The sequence below is a fragment of the Furipterus horrens genome, unplaced genomic scaffold, assembly GCF_987537825.1.
Source record: "Furipterus horrens unplaced genomic scaffold, mFurHor1.1.pri manual_scaffold_3, whole genome shotgun sequence".
Classification (NCBI taxonomy): domain Eukaryota; kingdom Metazoa; phylum Chordata; class Mammalia; order Chiroptera; family Furipteridae; genus Furipterus; species Furipterus horrens.
The window spans coordinates 189,382,371-189,399,995 of record NW_028327173.1 but is presented as its reverse complement, the minus strand read 5'-3'; the positions used below and the strand labels follow the sequence as shown (position 1 = coordinate 189,399,995).

The 17,625-nt window shown below is 43.6% G+C and overlaps 1 protein-coding gene across 1 annotated transcript in view; it reads right to left on the bottom strand.

Moving 5' to 3' along the window:
* Positions 1-8,136: 8,136 nt before the first annotated feature.
* PSEN1 (presenilin 1) overlaps positions 8,137-17,625 on the bottom strand; it is a 57,894-nt gene continuing 48,405 nt past the window's right edge. Inside the window, exons 10-12 of the mRNA XM_090271101.1 lie at positions 15,602-15,775; positions 10,741-10,859; positions 8,137-9,392 (exon numbers count right to left, since the gene is read on the bottom strand). Of these exons, the coding sequence (XP_090127227.1) occupies positions 9,237-9,392; positions 10,741-10,859; positions 15,602-15,775 (449 nt within the window). The 3' untranslated portion in view covers positions 8,137-9,236. The remainder of the gene's footprint in view (positions 9,393-10,740; positions 10,860-15,601; positions 15,776-17,625) is intronic.

Sequence of the window (17,625 nt, the reverse complement as noted above, 5' to 3'; positions counted from 1 at the left end):
AAGTTACTGAACTGTACATGCTATACCTCCCCCAGCGGGGTCTGAATCAGGACCAAAACCAACCAATCAATCACAAACTACAAAAACAAAAAACAAAAAAAACCACACACATACTCACAGCTCTGAGCAAAACGTACATACTTACCTGCACAGGATCAATCAAGACTCTCAGTGGGCTTACAGAGTTCAAACAGGCCATGTCTCACAAATTTATGGGAAACCTTTCCATTTTCAGAGCCTTTTGAATTTCGTAATTACCAATAAGGGACTGTAGACCTGTGCAAATTTAACACAACACCATCACAGGCGCAGACGACCGTGGCCTGCCGAGCCTCATCATGGTTGGGGCCAGCACGTGGGCCGGAGTGTGGGAGGCAGTGGGGTTTGGGAGGCTTGCAGACTATTCGGTCAGCCAGCCTGGGGCGGAGTCTGGCATCCACCCTCACTGGTTGGGACACCCAGCAAGTTAATCTTCATGCATGACAGTTCCTTCATTTTCAAAAGAAGACAGTAGGTTGATATAAATAAATATAAATACTAGGCTCTGGCTGGGTGGCTCAGTTGGTTAGAGCACTGTCCCGATACGCCAAGGTTGGGGGTTTGATCCCTACTCAGGGCACATACAAGACTCAACAAGTGAATGCATAACTAAGTGGAGGCTGGAGAATCAGGCACTGAAATGGGAGCCTCTCTCTCTCTCAAATAAATAAATAAAAATGTAAAAATAAATACTAAAATTTAAAATTTCCAAGACACAATGGCAGCTTTAGTGAGAAAACTTGAGAAACATTGTCAGACTTTGCATTTTACACAGGAGGAAACAAAGCCCCGAGAGGTGACCCAGTTGGATGAAAGCAGGCCTCCGGTGCCCCTCTGTCCCAACCGATGGGAGAAGCATGGGTGGGCTCTGGCCGCAGACACCTGGGCTGGGGTGGCCCCTCCCACTTTCTTGCTATGTGTGAGTCTGGGGCTATCACTGGTCTTCTCACCTATAAAATGAGGATAACACACTCCTATTCAAAGGGGGGTGGTGGTGGTGTGTGACCATGGTCTCTGGGGAGCAGTTCCAATAAATGTTCAGGGGACACTGGTTTTATGGGGCAAGTATGTTCCTCTGGAGCTTTTCTTGGTGAAATGAGGGGTAGGTAGAAGTATTAAGAACTACACTATCCTTTATTCCTCTCACATTTAATATGGTGACATTGACCCAGGACAAACCCATACATGTCTCAAGATGTCACAAATGTCTTCTGGGGAAGGAAGCCTGTTTAGATTCAACCCTGACCCCCAATATATAAATACTGGTCTCTTAAACAGATAAGGAAAATTGACTTCAGCCTCCACACTCTCCACACAGCCATGTAAACAAGGACAAAATGCGGTTAACATTTGTTCTTACTTAAACCATGTTCCCACACACGTGCCCTGCTTATATCATCCTGCATGGAAATCCCCTCCTGTGGACCCAGAATCCACCCGTTACTTCATTTATTCATCCAACATGGATTGAGCAACTCCTAGGAGGCCTGGGATGGGGCAGTGAATACGTGCACCCAGCTCCCTCTTTGCTCCTGGAGAAGCTGGTCCCCACACTTCGGGGAGCGAGGTGCCTATCCAAGGGAGGCGCACCCCCATGGTCTGTGTGGATTTGCCCACGTGGCTCCCCTTGTCTGGCTCAGAGGCCCCAGGGTAGATGCTTCCCTCTGCCAGCCTCCTTGTGCAGGGAGCCAGTCTGCAGAGAAAGGCTGCCTTGCTCTGAGAGTGACAAGGGTAGGGGAGAGCCTCAGGAACCTCAGGGAAATGGAGGGATGAAGGGGGGGCTCCCCCAGCCAGAGACAGAATCCTGGGGTCATACATAGTGTGGGAGGAAGGGGCTGGGCAATGAGAAACTCATGTTGGGATGGGGCCCAGAGGGGTGAGTCAGGGAGGGGCCATGGTAAACAGCTGGGTTGGCTGAGCTCCCAGTGGGGAGATGGGGCCAGACTTGTCTCCAGCCCAGGGGCAGTCGCCCGGGGAGGGGGCGGCCAGGCCTCGCCCTCCTCCCACCCGCCCCTCCAGCAGGCTGGAGCCTGCCTCGGAAACAGGCAGAGCCTCCCAAGCAGCCAGAGACTGGTGGGGAGGGGACCCAGAGCACCACATTACTGGCACACGTCACATGGCCTGGCAAAGGGGTTGGCTGGTGGCCCCCAGACCCGGTCTGAGGTGAACTCCCACTGGGATGGAGACTTTCTGGGTCAGATCACCCGCCTCCCCTCACAAAAAGTGTTTACCAGTATATTTGACTTGAAAACAAAAATTAATTCATCAACAATTATGCTTGGAGTGTCTCAGTGAGTCAGATCTTTAATGACCAAAGTTGCATAATCACTTGTAATGAGTCTATGACTATCTCATGGATTCATCTATAGCACAAGAGGGGAAACGGGGAATTCTAATCCTTTCCTGTTAGTAAAAGAGTTTCCTAAAGGATGACCTGCTACATGTGGACAGGGGCAGAGGACCCCGGTCTCTTTCTCTCCCTGTCTCCGGGGTCATTGCCACGGGCGCCTTGGTTCCAGGGCAGTATCCTACATCACCAGAGGCAGACAGGCCATCAATAGCACATGAACCCCCAGGCAGGCAGTCTCCCCGGCACAAGGCTGCCGGGACCCAACAAAGGCTGAAGGCCCTTAAACATCACCAGAACGCACTTCTGAACGCCCACTGCAGTAACCTGAGCTCTCCCAGCCCCACCCTGGAGAGTGGACACCCTCCTGTGGCCTCAGACTGTGTCCTCTGGGCCCCACAGATTATCCAGGAGAGAAAAGCCCTTCCCTCCATTGGGATGTTAAGAGTCCTCAAGCCTGGATGCTTTCAAACTGGTGACCTTCTGGGGGGGTTATTGCAGAGCTGAGGCCTGAACTGGGAGGGAAAGGTCAGGGAGCAGGGTTAGGAGTCCCCAAAACAAGGCTTCCCAGGCAGGATGGCACAGAGGTCATTTTCAACATTTCAGAAAATCTGAAGAAATCACACATTCACATCCACCTGGCTCATGCAAGTTAAAACCCAATCATCTCACTAAACAATTAAATTTTTAAATTATTTTAAAAAAATTTTATTGTGTATTTTCCATTACGATTTAACCCCCTTCTGCCCCTCTCTCCCCTGCAATCACCACACTGTTGTCCACGTCCATAAACAATTAGATTTAATGCTATTTTATAGCATATTCAGAAAATCTGATTCGTATTAGTAAACAGAAAAACAAACTATCACCCGAGTTCTGGTTCTTGATGGACAGAAATCTAGGTGCAGGAAAAAGTCCCAAAAGCCTTCCCTCAGTTTCCTTGGCAGACATGTGAGAGACTACTCTGGGTCCCTCACCGTGTTAGCCATGTCTGGAGGAAGGCACACCATTCAAGAACTCACCTAAATTCAGGTATTTAAGTGTAGTGTAAATATATTGATCTAGCTCCCAGTGTTATTCCCACTTTTAAATCACCCTTGTATACATACCTTTGACTTTAGTCTGCTACCCAAGAAAAGGAATCACAGTCAGCATTTTACCTGCAGTCCATCTGGAGGCATGCTGTGGGGGAAGGGTTAACAAAATCCTTTCCTCATTTGCATGAATAATTGACCCTGGTTTACTACATAATTAAAACAGATTTAAGGGGGGGGAGACAGAGGAATCAAGGGTACCACACCCCTTCTCCCAAGAATTAGGTCTCCCACAAACCTGGGTTCTGAGGCTCTTCTGCATACCACACCCCCCCCCCCAGCCCCCACGCTGGAGAATCCTTTTTGTCGAGCCTAAGGGGTCCCTGTGGTTGGTCAGGCCACCGATCTCCATAGTTTCTACAAGTCACTTAACGAAGGAGGTATATATGGAAACATATTTGGTTTGCTGATTGAGTTTTCTTCTGAATAAATCATCACCTTAACTCAAAAAGTGATTATCCTTGAGCATCTCCCACATACTCCTTCTTTCTGATTTTTAGTGTATGTTCTTTGTCTCCTTGCTAATTAAGACTCTTCCCTTCTTCACAAACTGGGTTCAAACTTTAATTCCTGGAGCAAACTCTGATCTGAAGCCCTGTCGTTTGGGGATCTCTCCTTTACCCTGCACTCCATTCAATGTAGTGAGTCAAAACTGCGCTCGCTTAGACTCAAGCACGCTGTCATTTCTCATTTCACTTTCAAGCAGCTCCTAAGCTGGGGGCAAGCAGTCAGTCTCTCTCTCTCCCCTTCTCCTCCCCTCTCAGCCACAGAGATAATGGTTGGGCTACAGAAAACTGTGGTACTTAACCAGCGATGCAGAGAATCCGGCCTCCCTGCTCCAGGCCCTTCTTCTCTCCCATCGAGAGCACCACTCCCAGAAGTCAGAAACCTCTCCCAGCTGATGAGGACAAATCATCATGCTTCTGCGTGGACGTTAGTGACACTGCCTACAGGATTCATAAGAGCCAAGGATGTCTCTGATTCCCAGAGGGCATGGATGCCTTTCCTGTTTCTCAATGCCCTTCGCCACGGGGGCCATGAATGCATTCACCTCTTATACTTCCTTCTGAGACAATGGTCAGCTTCGGTTTTGTTTACCACAAACTTACTTCAGATCAGTAATTCCCAACATCGTGTGTGCTAATAATTACTGTTTAGAAACGAAAGGTGTGCTGGAGTTTGGGGATAGAGTGATAAGACAATCTATGCTCTACCAGGTCAACAGAAGTAATGCTGGTGTTTTCCATTGACATGACCTACGTAATATTTACACATGAAATATTTGCATTGTATTAAAACACACATCCTGTAAATGCTTGTTTTGATAGTTTTTGCATCAATTTGAGTTAACCATTTCTAGAAAAAATATTTTTCAGAAACTACGTATTAGGAATAATGGAAGCTTCTCATAAATAGATTTAATAGCGCGCCCTTCAGTGATGCGGTCTGCTATGATCCACTCCACCGTACTGAGCAAAGGACAAAAGCAATGCATTTGTGCTTCTGAACTGTTCCCTGATCATTACTGAGCGCTTCCAGTTACACATTAGACTACAGGTAAGGAAACTAGAACGGCTGCATTCATGCGGGCTTTATTCAATTGACAAATACAAGAAAATCTGCAGTCATCTATCAAAATATTATCTTACCAAGAATCTGAAAGGTACTTTAAAAGGATGTATTCACAGACTGTCTGAATCATGTACAAAGCAGTGTCTGTAGAAGCAACAGCCAGACAATAAGCACGTGCGAGTCAAGAATCCCGCTGAATCTGCATCCCAGCCCCGCCTATCACACGGGAAACCACAGTCGCAGACTTGCTACTCCAGACAGTTGAGTTGGAAGCTGCCCTGTTGCAACAAGTATTTATTATAGAAGGAAAACTGCTCTCTGGGAAATCTCCCGTTACACAGATCAGACCCAAGTGCTAACACCACGTTCCAGGACCCAGGGTGGACCCCACTTGCTCAGGGCCAGACTGCAGCTGCCCGAGGCCCTGGGACACAGCTTGGACACTGAAGAAAGGGGCTCATTTCAGCCCCAGGCTGATTTTTAATACACACATCTGAGGTGTGTGCTGCCAGAGGGGAGGGCTGCCCAGATCATGCCGTCCAGGTCGTTGGGGACGTGAGCGTGGCGGCTGCCCTGGTGGTGCACTCCGCTCGGCAATCTTAAAGAGGGCTGTAAAGAGCGGAAACCATTGTTTTTCATCTCCTGCGTTCTGGGACTTTACAAACGGGAGACTACAAGAATCACTTCTGGGCTCAGACTTAGGAAGGCGACATTGTTTCTTCCCAGGGCAAAACCAAATGTCCAGTTTTCCAGTTTCTTCCCAAACTCAATGTTCAGGATACCATGGGAGGTGAGAAGAACAGCGGGTCAACTGTTCTTTATAGATCATCCAAAGGCAAACTTAAAGAAAAAGTACTTTACTGAAAGGATGGGTTTTTGGAAGAATCAAGTCACCTTTATAACATCAATGTTATAAGCCCCCAATAACAGTAACTGTGAAAGGGTTATTGACAAGTACCTGATATTTTAGAGAAGATGGCATGTATCAGGAAACAAGAGACCATAGCTGCATTCTGAGGACAGAGCTTATCCATCTTTGCCTCTTAAGACTCCAGCACCATGGAAGAGATTGAACAAACATTTTCATAGTGACATCTGAACTTTTTCTTCTGGGGTAGATGGCAGATGGGGAAATATGCAAGGCTGGGCACTGGGTGTGTGTGTGTGTGTGTCTAGATGGCATATGGGGAAACATGCAAGGCTGGGCACTGGGTGTGTGTGTGTGTCAAAATCAGAGGCTTCCCAGAGACACCTGACCCTGGAAGGTCTTACATGGAAGCCTGACTGCTATCTCACATTCTACAAATTATGAACGAGACTACATATATAAGGTTTTTTGAGGCCAAGAACAAGTACTAAACATATTATTTGCTCAAGCATCTGTTAGGGAAGGAAGGTTTTTTAAACCAAGGGAAACTTTCAGAAATGGGGATCCAAGAGTTAAAAGGAAAAACATCACCTGTTTAGTTGCTGCTTCTCTATGAATGTTATGAATGTATCGTTACTCAGAAAGCTTCTGTTTCTTCTGATCAAGAAATGTAGCCATTTATAATGATAGCCATGAGCCTATGACTACACGCTAAGCTATCGAGAATCAGAGAAGTGAGCCCTCCCTCTCTGAAAAAACTGCGTATCTTCCAAGTATGGCTGGTACTTCTATAGGCCAGTTGTAGCACCATTCTGTATATAAACACTCTACTCTGTAGGCCAGTCAGACCCAGACATCGGTGGGCACTTTTTTCTACTGTTTTCCTTCTTTTTATCGAGCAGATGGTCATGCCTGATCCTTGGTGTTGTCTGGCTCCACGGCCACCCTCTGCCCACGTGACGACGCGGTACTCAGTGTAATTTCTACCATTCTCTCTAGCGAGAATCGATTTTTCATGGTGGAAGACAAGTGTTTTAATACTTCAGAAATGACTTCATTCTAAAAAGATGTGAAGAAAAAGTTCTGCATTTGAGATTGGTGATTTAAAGAAATAAGATGTGTTCTATGTTGAGATGTGGTTCCATCTTGTAGAAAGTGATAGATTCACTGCCGTCTTTCTACACAGCAATAATGCACAGGGTGGATTTAAACACACACACCACACATCCTCTTGGTGGAGCCTTTCATGAAAGACACCCTCACACAGATAAACTACTCTAGATCAGGGCTCCCTCAAGACGGCTTCAAGTCACAAATTAGGATTCAGGTAGCTTTGTTGTAGCTGTTGAATCATGTGTCATTCTAGAATACTCACGCTGCCATGTGTCTGAGGAGAAAGAGAATCTTGGAAAAAAGGGGCTAAGAAAAATAAAGATGAGAAAAGCTACTAATCTCAGCCTCGCTCTTTCACTGCACAGCTTATTTTTCCTTCAGTTCTCAACTGCCTAACACTGAACCAGTTTTTACTTATATTCAGGTTAGTACCAGCACACAACTCCTAGAGTTAGTTTCTAAAGAATACTCCATGACAGAAAGCAAATATTCTAAACCCCAAGGAGAACCAATCCCTAACCAGATCATATGATAGGCTGAGAGAAAGCAGCAGGAGAAAGAGGAAAAGCTGGTCTTCTTCAGCCACATGGGGAAACTTAAGTTCTCATCAGTGCTTACAGTCTGGTCACCGTGGCTAAGGGCTGTCTGTGCTAAACGAAGGGCAAAGCTTCACGTAGAGGTCTGTGTGCCCACAGGCGATGGCTCTGTTTATGTGCCTGTTCAGCTGAACTGCATGGGCCCCAACTCCACTGCCCAATTCACACAAAGGTCAATTGAGGCCAAAGGTCAGGCAGAAGGGAAACCACGAAACACCCACTGAGAGGTCCCTGAGGAGTAATTTGGATCTCCTCCTTCTCATCTGCCCACAGGACATTAGCTCATTTTGTCCCATTGGCTGTTGGAGGACCCTTCTTTCTCCTCTTGGCACCTGGTTCTCCCCCAGCTCACCAAGCTCAATCACGGCTTTCTCTGAACTCTTGCTCTGTACTGACACACCTGACTCATGGCTTTATAAACCACTAGCTTTTGGCCATTGGTTTAGGTTCTGACCTCCTGTCAGGGACAATGGGTTGTACTGAAAAAAGAAAGACCAGGACAGAAAGTGCTTCACCAGCCATTTTACTCTCTTTAATGCTACTGTCTCGGGGCACTCGTGTGTTTGCTGCTGAAGGAACCAGGACAGCAAGGCTGACAGCCTGACTCGCAACAGTCTTTGCACCACACAGAGGAAAACCCTAGAAAAACGGGACCATCTGCTACCACGACAGAGCTGTCTTATTTGCTGCGTGGAGAACCGCTTCTGAGGTGAGGGAAGGGAGAGATGGGGAACAGGGGCATGGGGGGCAAGCAAACCTACAAGTACGTCTAAAAATTAGGAATTTGGGGATAAACCAGAATTTACCTAAGGGTGACAGAATTGTTGAGTTATAGTTCCATTATTTCCAGAAAGTACTGAATTTGGAACCTGAGGTCAAGACTTTTAAGATACAGCAACCTCAAATAAAGTCACACTGGCCTCGGGAACAAATGGCAACCATAGATGGGAAGAGATTCAGTGCTTGAGAACAAAAACTGTCAAAATCAACTTATACATCTGACTTGACTCAAGGTGAAAAAAACAGTCTTATTTAAAAATGATAAGTCAGCAGCAAAAAAATTGGAAAGTGGAAGTCTGAGTCCCTGTCCCCCTTTCCATTTTGCTGCTGGTACCTGCTCCCCTTACAGTACCTCCTGAAAAGGTTTAGAATTCAATATAGACTTATTGGGTTGATTTTTAACGTGTTGTTTAAGATGATGAGTCCTGTCTGGCTTAGGCCACTTCATTTAACCCCTTGGTAATGGTAGTCCTGAGAGTCTGCAGTGTTGATAAAATCCACCTGCGGCCAAGGGTCTGCCTGCTGGTGGGAGCAGAGCAACTTCCTGGCCCATCACTTTTCCTTGTCCTTGTCCCACAAATCTGGTAGTTTCTGCACCAAGGGACTCAGTCCACCACAATGATGAATGTTCAAAACCATTTTCTGTAGACAGCTCCTTTCAATGCCCAGTAGTGCAGGTGGTCAGGAAGACTTGGAAGGAAGCTGCAAAGAGTCCAGCTGGCAATCTTGACTTTGTTAGATGTAGACACAGGAAAATCACCTTTGTTCTTCCCAGATTTTATTATAATCAAAGGAGAAAAATCCATGGGAGTCTAATCACAAATCTGCTAAATATAAAATTGATGGAATGCTAACTGGTCCATAAAGGGCTGCACAAGATAATCTGTGGCAAAGTAGAAAACAAGCCCGAAGGTGATGGAGATGGGAAGAGCTGGCAATGCTTTCTTGAAAATGGCGAGGAGTAATAACGTAAGGCACAGACCCTGGGGGGAGAGGGGAAAAGACCCAAATCAGACATCATCATGAGAGTATTTTGTGCAAAACAACTCAATCACAAGTCTTGGTTTTAATGTAGTTAATTGAATACAATCCTTTGAGGTTAACTTTTAGGAGAAATGTTTCCATTAGACCCGGAAACAACTTTTATTTTCCTTTGCAACACCGAGTTCATTATGCACACGTTCTTGATTCTCCACCCCCTCATTCTAGGTAAGAAATAGAACCTAAAAATAAATAAAACTACTTAAAAAAAATTAAATACCACCAAAATTTCTATCTACAATATTGACTTGGCTACTATGAATTTCATTTGGCTGATTAAATCCCAGGGGTGAAGAGCATTTTTTAGTGCTGGGCTGGAGGTTGTGGGGCAAAGATGTACATAGACTGCCAATAAAAGCTTATGAAAAGTATGTTGCTGTTTTCCTGGAAACACAGAGCATCCATATAATACAGTCCATTTTTTACTGTAGTTACTGAGACACTAACTATAAATTCCGGAGGCTAAGCATCATTTCAGGTTTATCCAGAATAAGTAATTTCCTCTTAAAAGATACAACACATCCAGAAAACTAACCTCAAAAGAGAAATAAAATACATGAAAATTCTACCTGGTTATATTATCATTATAAACCACAAATGTGATAAAAAATAAATGCAATATAAAGGCTCTCATCTAACTTCACTCACATATATAACATCAAGGAGATTACACCTTTAGTTAAAAAAAAAAAACAAAAAACCAGTAAGAAATACCTTAGGAGTTATTTACTTAAATGATAGTTTTGAAAGCTTCAGGGTTCATGTGGCGGCTTTATAAGTAAGATCTACGTGAGATCATGCATTGTGGTAACTTTTTTCACCTCATCCTTGCTGCCTAGAGAACACTGTATGCTGTAGATTGTAGCATTCAATCCAAAACCACCATCAAACTCAGGGACTAAGTGAGGATCTAGTTTCCCTTTTAAGACACAGCTAATTTCCCACATATCTATGCTGCCTGAAGCAGTGGTTCCTAATGAGAAGTACATATCAGAATTTCCTGGGGAACTTTAAAAATAAGATACACAATTGAAACAAATTAAATAAGAATGTCTCACGGGAGGGACACAGAGTTTTAAAGGGTCCCAGGTGATTTTAACCCTGTGACCACTTGGAGAACTACTCAGGTGAGGTCTAATCGTTTATTGCAAAAACAAAACAACAACAACAACTCCCCAGATGACCGGAACACTCAGCCCAGCGGGGGTTAAAATGGGACTGCCTTCAAGTGGCAGCAGCATCAGAGCTTTGAGATGAGATGTTCTGACCTGTTTTTATGTGTGTACTTACAATTAATATGGCTACAAAACAGGCTATGGTTGTGTTCCAGTCTCCACTGGCTGTCGCCGAAGCTTTACCGACCAGAACACTGTAGAAAATGAAATCTCCTAATCCAAGTTTTACTCCCCCTAAAAAGGAAAGATTACAAATATAAAAAGTTTGTCACTCTTTGCTATGATTTCACAACTCAAAAATGTCACTGCTCCACTCCACCCTGCACTGAATGAGAAGTCAGAAAATGATATCATACAAAATTAGGCTTGAGCTAGGTTTTCTCTTTCTTTCTTTTTTTTTCCACAATAGGAGTTTCAGCTTCTGTGGCTGACTCTGTGAGTGTGTGTGTGTGTGTGTGTGTGCTTAAGACTTTTAAAAATTTTATTATTAGAGAGTGGGGAAGGGAGAAAGAGAGGGAGAGAAACATCAAACGGCTGCCTCTCACACGCCCCCAACCGGGGACCTGGCCTGCAACCCAGTCATGTGCCCTGACTGGGAATCGAACCAGTGGCCTTTGGCTTGTGGGATGATGCCCACACCACTGAGCCACACCGGTCAGGACTGACTTTGTGGTCTTAACCAAAGATGTTGCTGTTACATATCAAAAATAATAACAACAATAGATAATAATTGTCATCTATTGAATGCCTACTTTATACCTGGCACTTGTTCTCATAAGTCCTCAAAAGAATCCCCATAAGTATCATCCTCCTTTTTATAAAAGTTTTATTGAGGTACAATTTATTTCATAAAATTCGCCCATTTGTGTAAGTGCAGAATTCAATGATTGTGAGAAATTTGGAGGTGTATAACCATTTTCACAATCCCCCACATTTCTAGCACCCTAATAAAACACCTTGTGTCCGTTTAGTTAGTCCCCACTCCCACCCCAGACTTTAAGCAACCACTGATCTGCCGTCTCTATAAATTTGCGTTTTCTAGACATTTCACAGAAATGGACTTGCACATTATGAAGTCTTTTGTGACTGGCTTCTTTTAATGTTTTTGAAGTTTATCCATGATTCATTCCTTTTTACAGATGAATTATTTTCCATTGTATGAGTATACTATAAGTTTGTCGATTTACCAGTTGATGAACATTTAGATTGTTTTGTTTTGAGCTATTATAAATAATGCTACCCTGAACATTACTGTACATATATGTTTTTGTGTGGACAGACTGTTTTCATTTCCATGGAGTAGGTCCCTAGAGGTAAAACTGCTAGGTTAGATGGTGAGTTTATGTTTAGCTTTTTAAGAAACTGTCAAATTTCTCAAAAGGTTAAACACAGAGTTACCATATGACCCAACAATTTCCTTGCTAAATACCCAAGAAAAACATATGTCAAGATGAAGATGTTTACATGAATGTTCATAGCAACAGTATGATAAAAGCCAAAAATGGAAACAACCCGAATGTCCATTAACAGATAACTGAATAATAATTGTGGCAAATCTATACAATGGAATTTCATTTGGCTATAAAAAGAAACGAAATACTGATACATGCTATAACATAGATGAATCTTGAAAAACACTGTGTAAGTGAAAGAAACCAGTCCAAAGGATCATATTGTATGATTTCATCTTTATTAAATGTCTAGAATAGGCAAATATATTAAGACAGTATTCTGGCTGGTGCTGAGGGGTGTGGAGGCTTATGAATGGGAACTGGGTTTCTTTTCTTTTTAAAGGCTTTGTTTATTTTTAGAGCAAGGGGAAGGGAGGGAGAAAGAGAAGGAGGAAAACATCAATGTGTGGTTACCTCTTGCACGCCCCCAACTGGGGACCTGGCCCGCAACCCAGGCATGTGCCCTGACTGGGAATCAAACTGGTGACCCTTTGGTTTGCAGGCCGGCACTCAATCCACTGAGCCACATCAGCCAGGGCAGGTTTTTTCTTAAGGTATGGAAATGTTCTATAATTTGCTGTGACTATGTTGGCATCGTCGTCGGCAGCCGTCCGTCTCGAGAGACGATGGTGTAGCTTCTTAAGTGTCTATCTGCACCGCCGAGAATGGCTGTGCAGTCCGACACGGGAGTGACACGGCATCTGTCTCCTCCCGTGTTGAATTGACATCTTGCGATGACGCTGGAGTGTCCTCTCCAGTGGAGCTGAAGCTACAGAGCCTGGGCAGGGTGATATGGAGGGTCTGCTGTTGCCCATGCAGCAGACCCCCCCTCTCTTCGCAGCTGAAGGATCCAAGGGAAAGACGGAGTCGATACAGCTTGGCTTCAGGTGCGCCGCAGGAGTTGCCGGTGTTGACTACAACGTCAAACCGCCTTAGGGACTCCGGCTCCGGATTTTCTGTCGGGGTTTACTCCCTTAGCCTTTCCCCAGAAGAGGTATGCCGCAAGGCAGCGGAGGTTTTTTGGAGTCAGAGTTTTCCTTCTCTGATGTACCCTGACTGGAAGATCGAACCAGCGACACTTAGCTCGCAGGCCGACGCTCAATCCACTGAGCTAAACCAGCCAGGGCCCTATGTTGGCATAACTTTGACTATAATAAAAACCAATGCAATATATACTTTGAGTGTGGGCTATGTGTGGGAGCGGAGAGGTGTCACCTAAGAACTGTGGGTTTTGTCTACAGCCACACCACCCTGAACGCGTCTGATCTCGTCTGATCTCAGAAGCTAAGCAGGGTCGGTCCTGGTTAGTACCTGAATGGGAGAAGCGTGGGTTTATTTTTGGGGTAATGAAAACATTCTAAAATTAATTGTGGTGATGGTAGAACATTTTTGTGAATATATGAAAGCCACAACTTTAAATGGGTGAATTGTTATAGTAAGTGGATTATATCTGAACAAAGCTTTCAAAAAATAAAAATAACACAGTGATTGGTACCTTGGTACTCGTCGTTAACTCGTTCTGGAACTTGTGATGAGTGCCAACACTGACGAGTACCGAACAATGAAGAATTTTCTCTTTCGGGGCAGCGAGTCTGAGTGCTTGAACACTTTTTTCTTGTTAAAATGCAATGAATACAGGGTTTAACGAATTCTGAAGCCAAGGACTCCGGTATGACTGACTGTATATTGACTCAAGCTTAAAATTATGGCCTCACAGTTTTTTCATTAAAGGTTTATGTTTGTTTAAATAATAGCAATATTATGACAAATACTATACTTCAGATAATTCATTTTAATGGAGAGAGGAATGTAGGTATTTATTTTTTTAGCAAAATTAAAATAGAGGAAGCAAACAAAGAAATAACCATCAAGTTTTATTTACCTATAACCAGAAGAAACTGAGTCAGTATATAAAAACCTAAGAAAAGTCATGTTGCTGGGAATGTGTTATCTTTAAACAGCTCCTTCTGATTTATTCAATCAAAACACGCCATGGCCAAACAACTGAAATCATGGCAATGGAAACTGCTTAAGTCAGACCTAATGAATTAACAGTGCGGTACTGCTAAGAGTCCATGCTGAGACTGGCTGCTAGTCTTTTCCTCCTAGTTGCTAATAGTAGTCTCACCTTCCATTGTTTCTACCAACTCTGAAAAATAATTTTCAGTAATTGTGGTATTTCTTTAATATTAAAAGGGGCATTTGCTGATCTACCAAATATAAGACTTGGTAAAAACATTAAACGATGGTGATTATTCATTTTAATTGTAAGACTTCTCTAAATGACCTCCAGCAGTATAATGTGTACCTAGCTTAAACAGCAGAATAATAAATATTTCCTATTATTTTAAAATAAATAAAAACAGACCTGGCCGGTATGGCTAAGTGGATTGAGCGCTGGCCTATGAACCAAAGGGTCACCAGTTCGATTCCCAGTCAGGACACCTGCCTGGATTGCAGGCCAGGTCCTCAGCTGGGGGCACGTGAGAGGCAACTACACATTAAAGTTTCTCTCCCTCTCTTTTTCTCTCCCTTCCCCTCTCTCTAAAAATAAATAAATAAAATCTTAAATAAACAAATAAATATAAACAGATTAAAAACTGCCTGAGACTTATTATTTTACCTTTATACTACTAAAATCTCTTCCTCTACTTGAAAAAAATAGCAAAATCCATGTCTCTCCTTCCTTAGGGTGATAAAAAAGAATCCCTATGAGTCAAATTCCTACTCCTGGAAACAATAGGTTAAATTCACTACTCTGATCAATTTAAGACTAACAAGTGAACACTTAGGATGAGCCTGTTACCCACAGGATGTGTGAGGGAAGTATTATATTTTGAAATTTGCTAGAAGACCAACTGCTTTCACACTGAATAAAAATGTTTTACATTTCTAGTCAAAAACTGTTTAGTTTTCTGATTAAATGTTAATTTTTAAAAGGCTGTTCCAGAAGACATATGTGCCTTTTAGAAATCAATTTCTAGTGTAAACAGAAACTTTTATATTTTAAGTAATCATAAGTCTGGTTTAAAACACTAATAGAGTCAGAGATGGCTGCATGTGGTAGATGTTAAAATGATGAAAGAATGTCAATTATTACTTTATATTAGTCCCCAATAAAGAAAATATTAATCTGAAGTTAGGAGGGGCTTGCGAACAAAGGGAATAATAATGTAAAAGGTTGAAACATTCAAATCTATAGGCCTCTTACAATGAAGAGTGAAAAATATTAATAAAATATTTGTACACACATATTGCAGCCATTAAGTCTTATTGTAACAACAATTTCAAAGAAATCTTTGACCTTATAAAACAAATGCCAAAGGGCCAATTTCAAAAACCTGAGGGAAAACTTGACCCATTAACAAATGGGGCTGAGAAAAGCACTAACTATGGCACTTCCCACGAAAGCTGTACTGTCGTTTAGAATCAGTGTCACGCTCTCGATCACTTTATTTTGGGGGAGCGTGGAAGCCATTCCTTCCCGAAGGAAGCCATGACTGTTGGCTGTAGAAATGCACCTACTTTCCTCCGGGTCCTCACTGGCTACAATGCTGCTGGAAAGCTCCTGCACAGCAGCGCGTGACTCAGTCGTGGAGTGATGCGGTCCCAGGCGGCTGTCCCTCTGGGCTTCCCACTCCTCACTGAAGCCACCGTCATCACTCTCTGCCACGGGTTCTTGTGACTCACGCTCTGTGCCTTCAAGGAGTAGAAGTCACAGCTGTTAATACTCAGAAAAATTCTTAATGTCTTTAAGAACATTACATGGAAGCAGTAAGTACGTGACTGTCACTACAACTAGGATAGGTGGCTCTTAAACCACAGAACATGGGCAGTAGCAGGGCCTGCTGGCTGCTCACCCAACAGCCATCTCTCCCCTTTCCCTGAGGGCCAAGTCCGGATTTGTCTGGGTCCCACCTCTCACGCACATGGGTGGTGGTAAGTCCTGACCAACCCAAGCCAAGCGCGGCCCTCCCGTCATTCCCTGTCCCAGCGAGAGCTCTGAGGTTGTGGGCCTGGTACTAGTCAGTGTGTGCTGAGGCCAAGTCCGCTGGGAACTTGGGGGGAATTTGTCTCGCTCTTTAGAGAAACTTAGGAAGATACTAACCACCCCCTTCCTCCCCTGGCTGTTACTTTATCTGGATATGCTGCCTGGAACTGCACTTGCTACCTTGTGACCATGAGGAGCAGTGGGCTAGGGACCATGCGACAGCAGGAAGACGGGAAGAACCTGGGCCCTTGATAACACCAAAGAGCCGCAACATTAACCAATCGTACAGATGATGTCTACACTGCAGCACTCTGGTCACTGAGAGGACACATTTCTTCTTTGTTTAAAGCAACTGAGTTGAGTTTTCTGGTGTTTGCAGCTGAAAGTTTTCCAACGGACGGCACTCAGCACTGGCTTTAGGCGCTAGGGAGGTGGGGGAGGGGAGGGGGTTTTAAAGGGCTGGCCATTTTGTCACAATGATTGTCAGTTTGACTGAAAATTGTGAGCGGAACATGATAGTCCTGAGAATGTTCCACACGTCAAAAATAATTAAAATACATTAAGTGAAGTTGATAATTCCTTTTTCCATTTTTTAAAATAAAAGTGACACATGTTCGTAACGGATGTAGATTTAAATAAAGCTTGCACACTTCAGGCCTCTTTGCACAAACTGTTTTTCTGGGAGGGGCCCTCGCAATTTTGTATTTGTAATTTGCATTCTTTTTCTTAACCAGGTCTCCAAAAAACTAGAATCTTCCCTAGTTTGGAGTTTATGAAATTATATAAGCATAAGGTTTATAAATAAAAACAGCAGTCCCTGCTCTGCCCCTTCCCTCCCTCATTCCTACTTTCAACCCTTTCAGCGGTTTCTTTCAGTATCAACCTCAATAATTACTTATAAGCAGCATGTTCATAGTGCTATATCTGGCGTTTTTATTTTAGGTTAAAATTCAGTCACTTCCCACAGGGAAATAACGCATAGCTCCCATTCTCATGCACACATGTAAATTTAATTCTCCCTATATTCTCAGTTGTCATAATTTTAAGTTCAGTTTTTATACTATCATAATGCAAACGGTATTTACAACTAAACTAATTTACTATAACCAGAATATACTCCAATTACATATGCGTCTTTCCATTACAAGTTCCCACCCCAAAAAACTGCCTCATTTATTTCCCCATTAACTAATATTCTATGTATTATGATTAATTCATCCTCAAACTTTTAACAGAGTTGATACTCAGATAACCTCCCAGTTCTATTATTTCTTCCCTTGTACAGACAGTCCTCTGGGAGTCCTAGGCTCCTCTGTTCCAAGCTAATATCTAGTTCTTCTTACAGTGGTTGTCAACTAGAGGGCAGTACCTCCCTTCCAGGGGGAGTTTGGAAGTGACTATGATGGAGGAGTTGTTAGTTACTGTAATACCTAGAAACCACTATCAGCATTTAGTGGGCGTGGGACCAGAAACAGTAAATATCACGCAATGTGTGAAGCCCCACACAGTGAAGCACTGCCCACCCAAAATACCAACAGCATGCCCCGCAAAGGGTTCT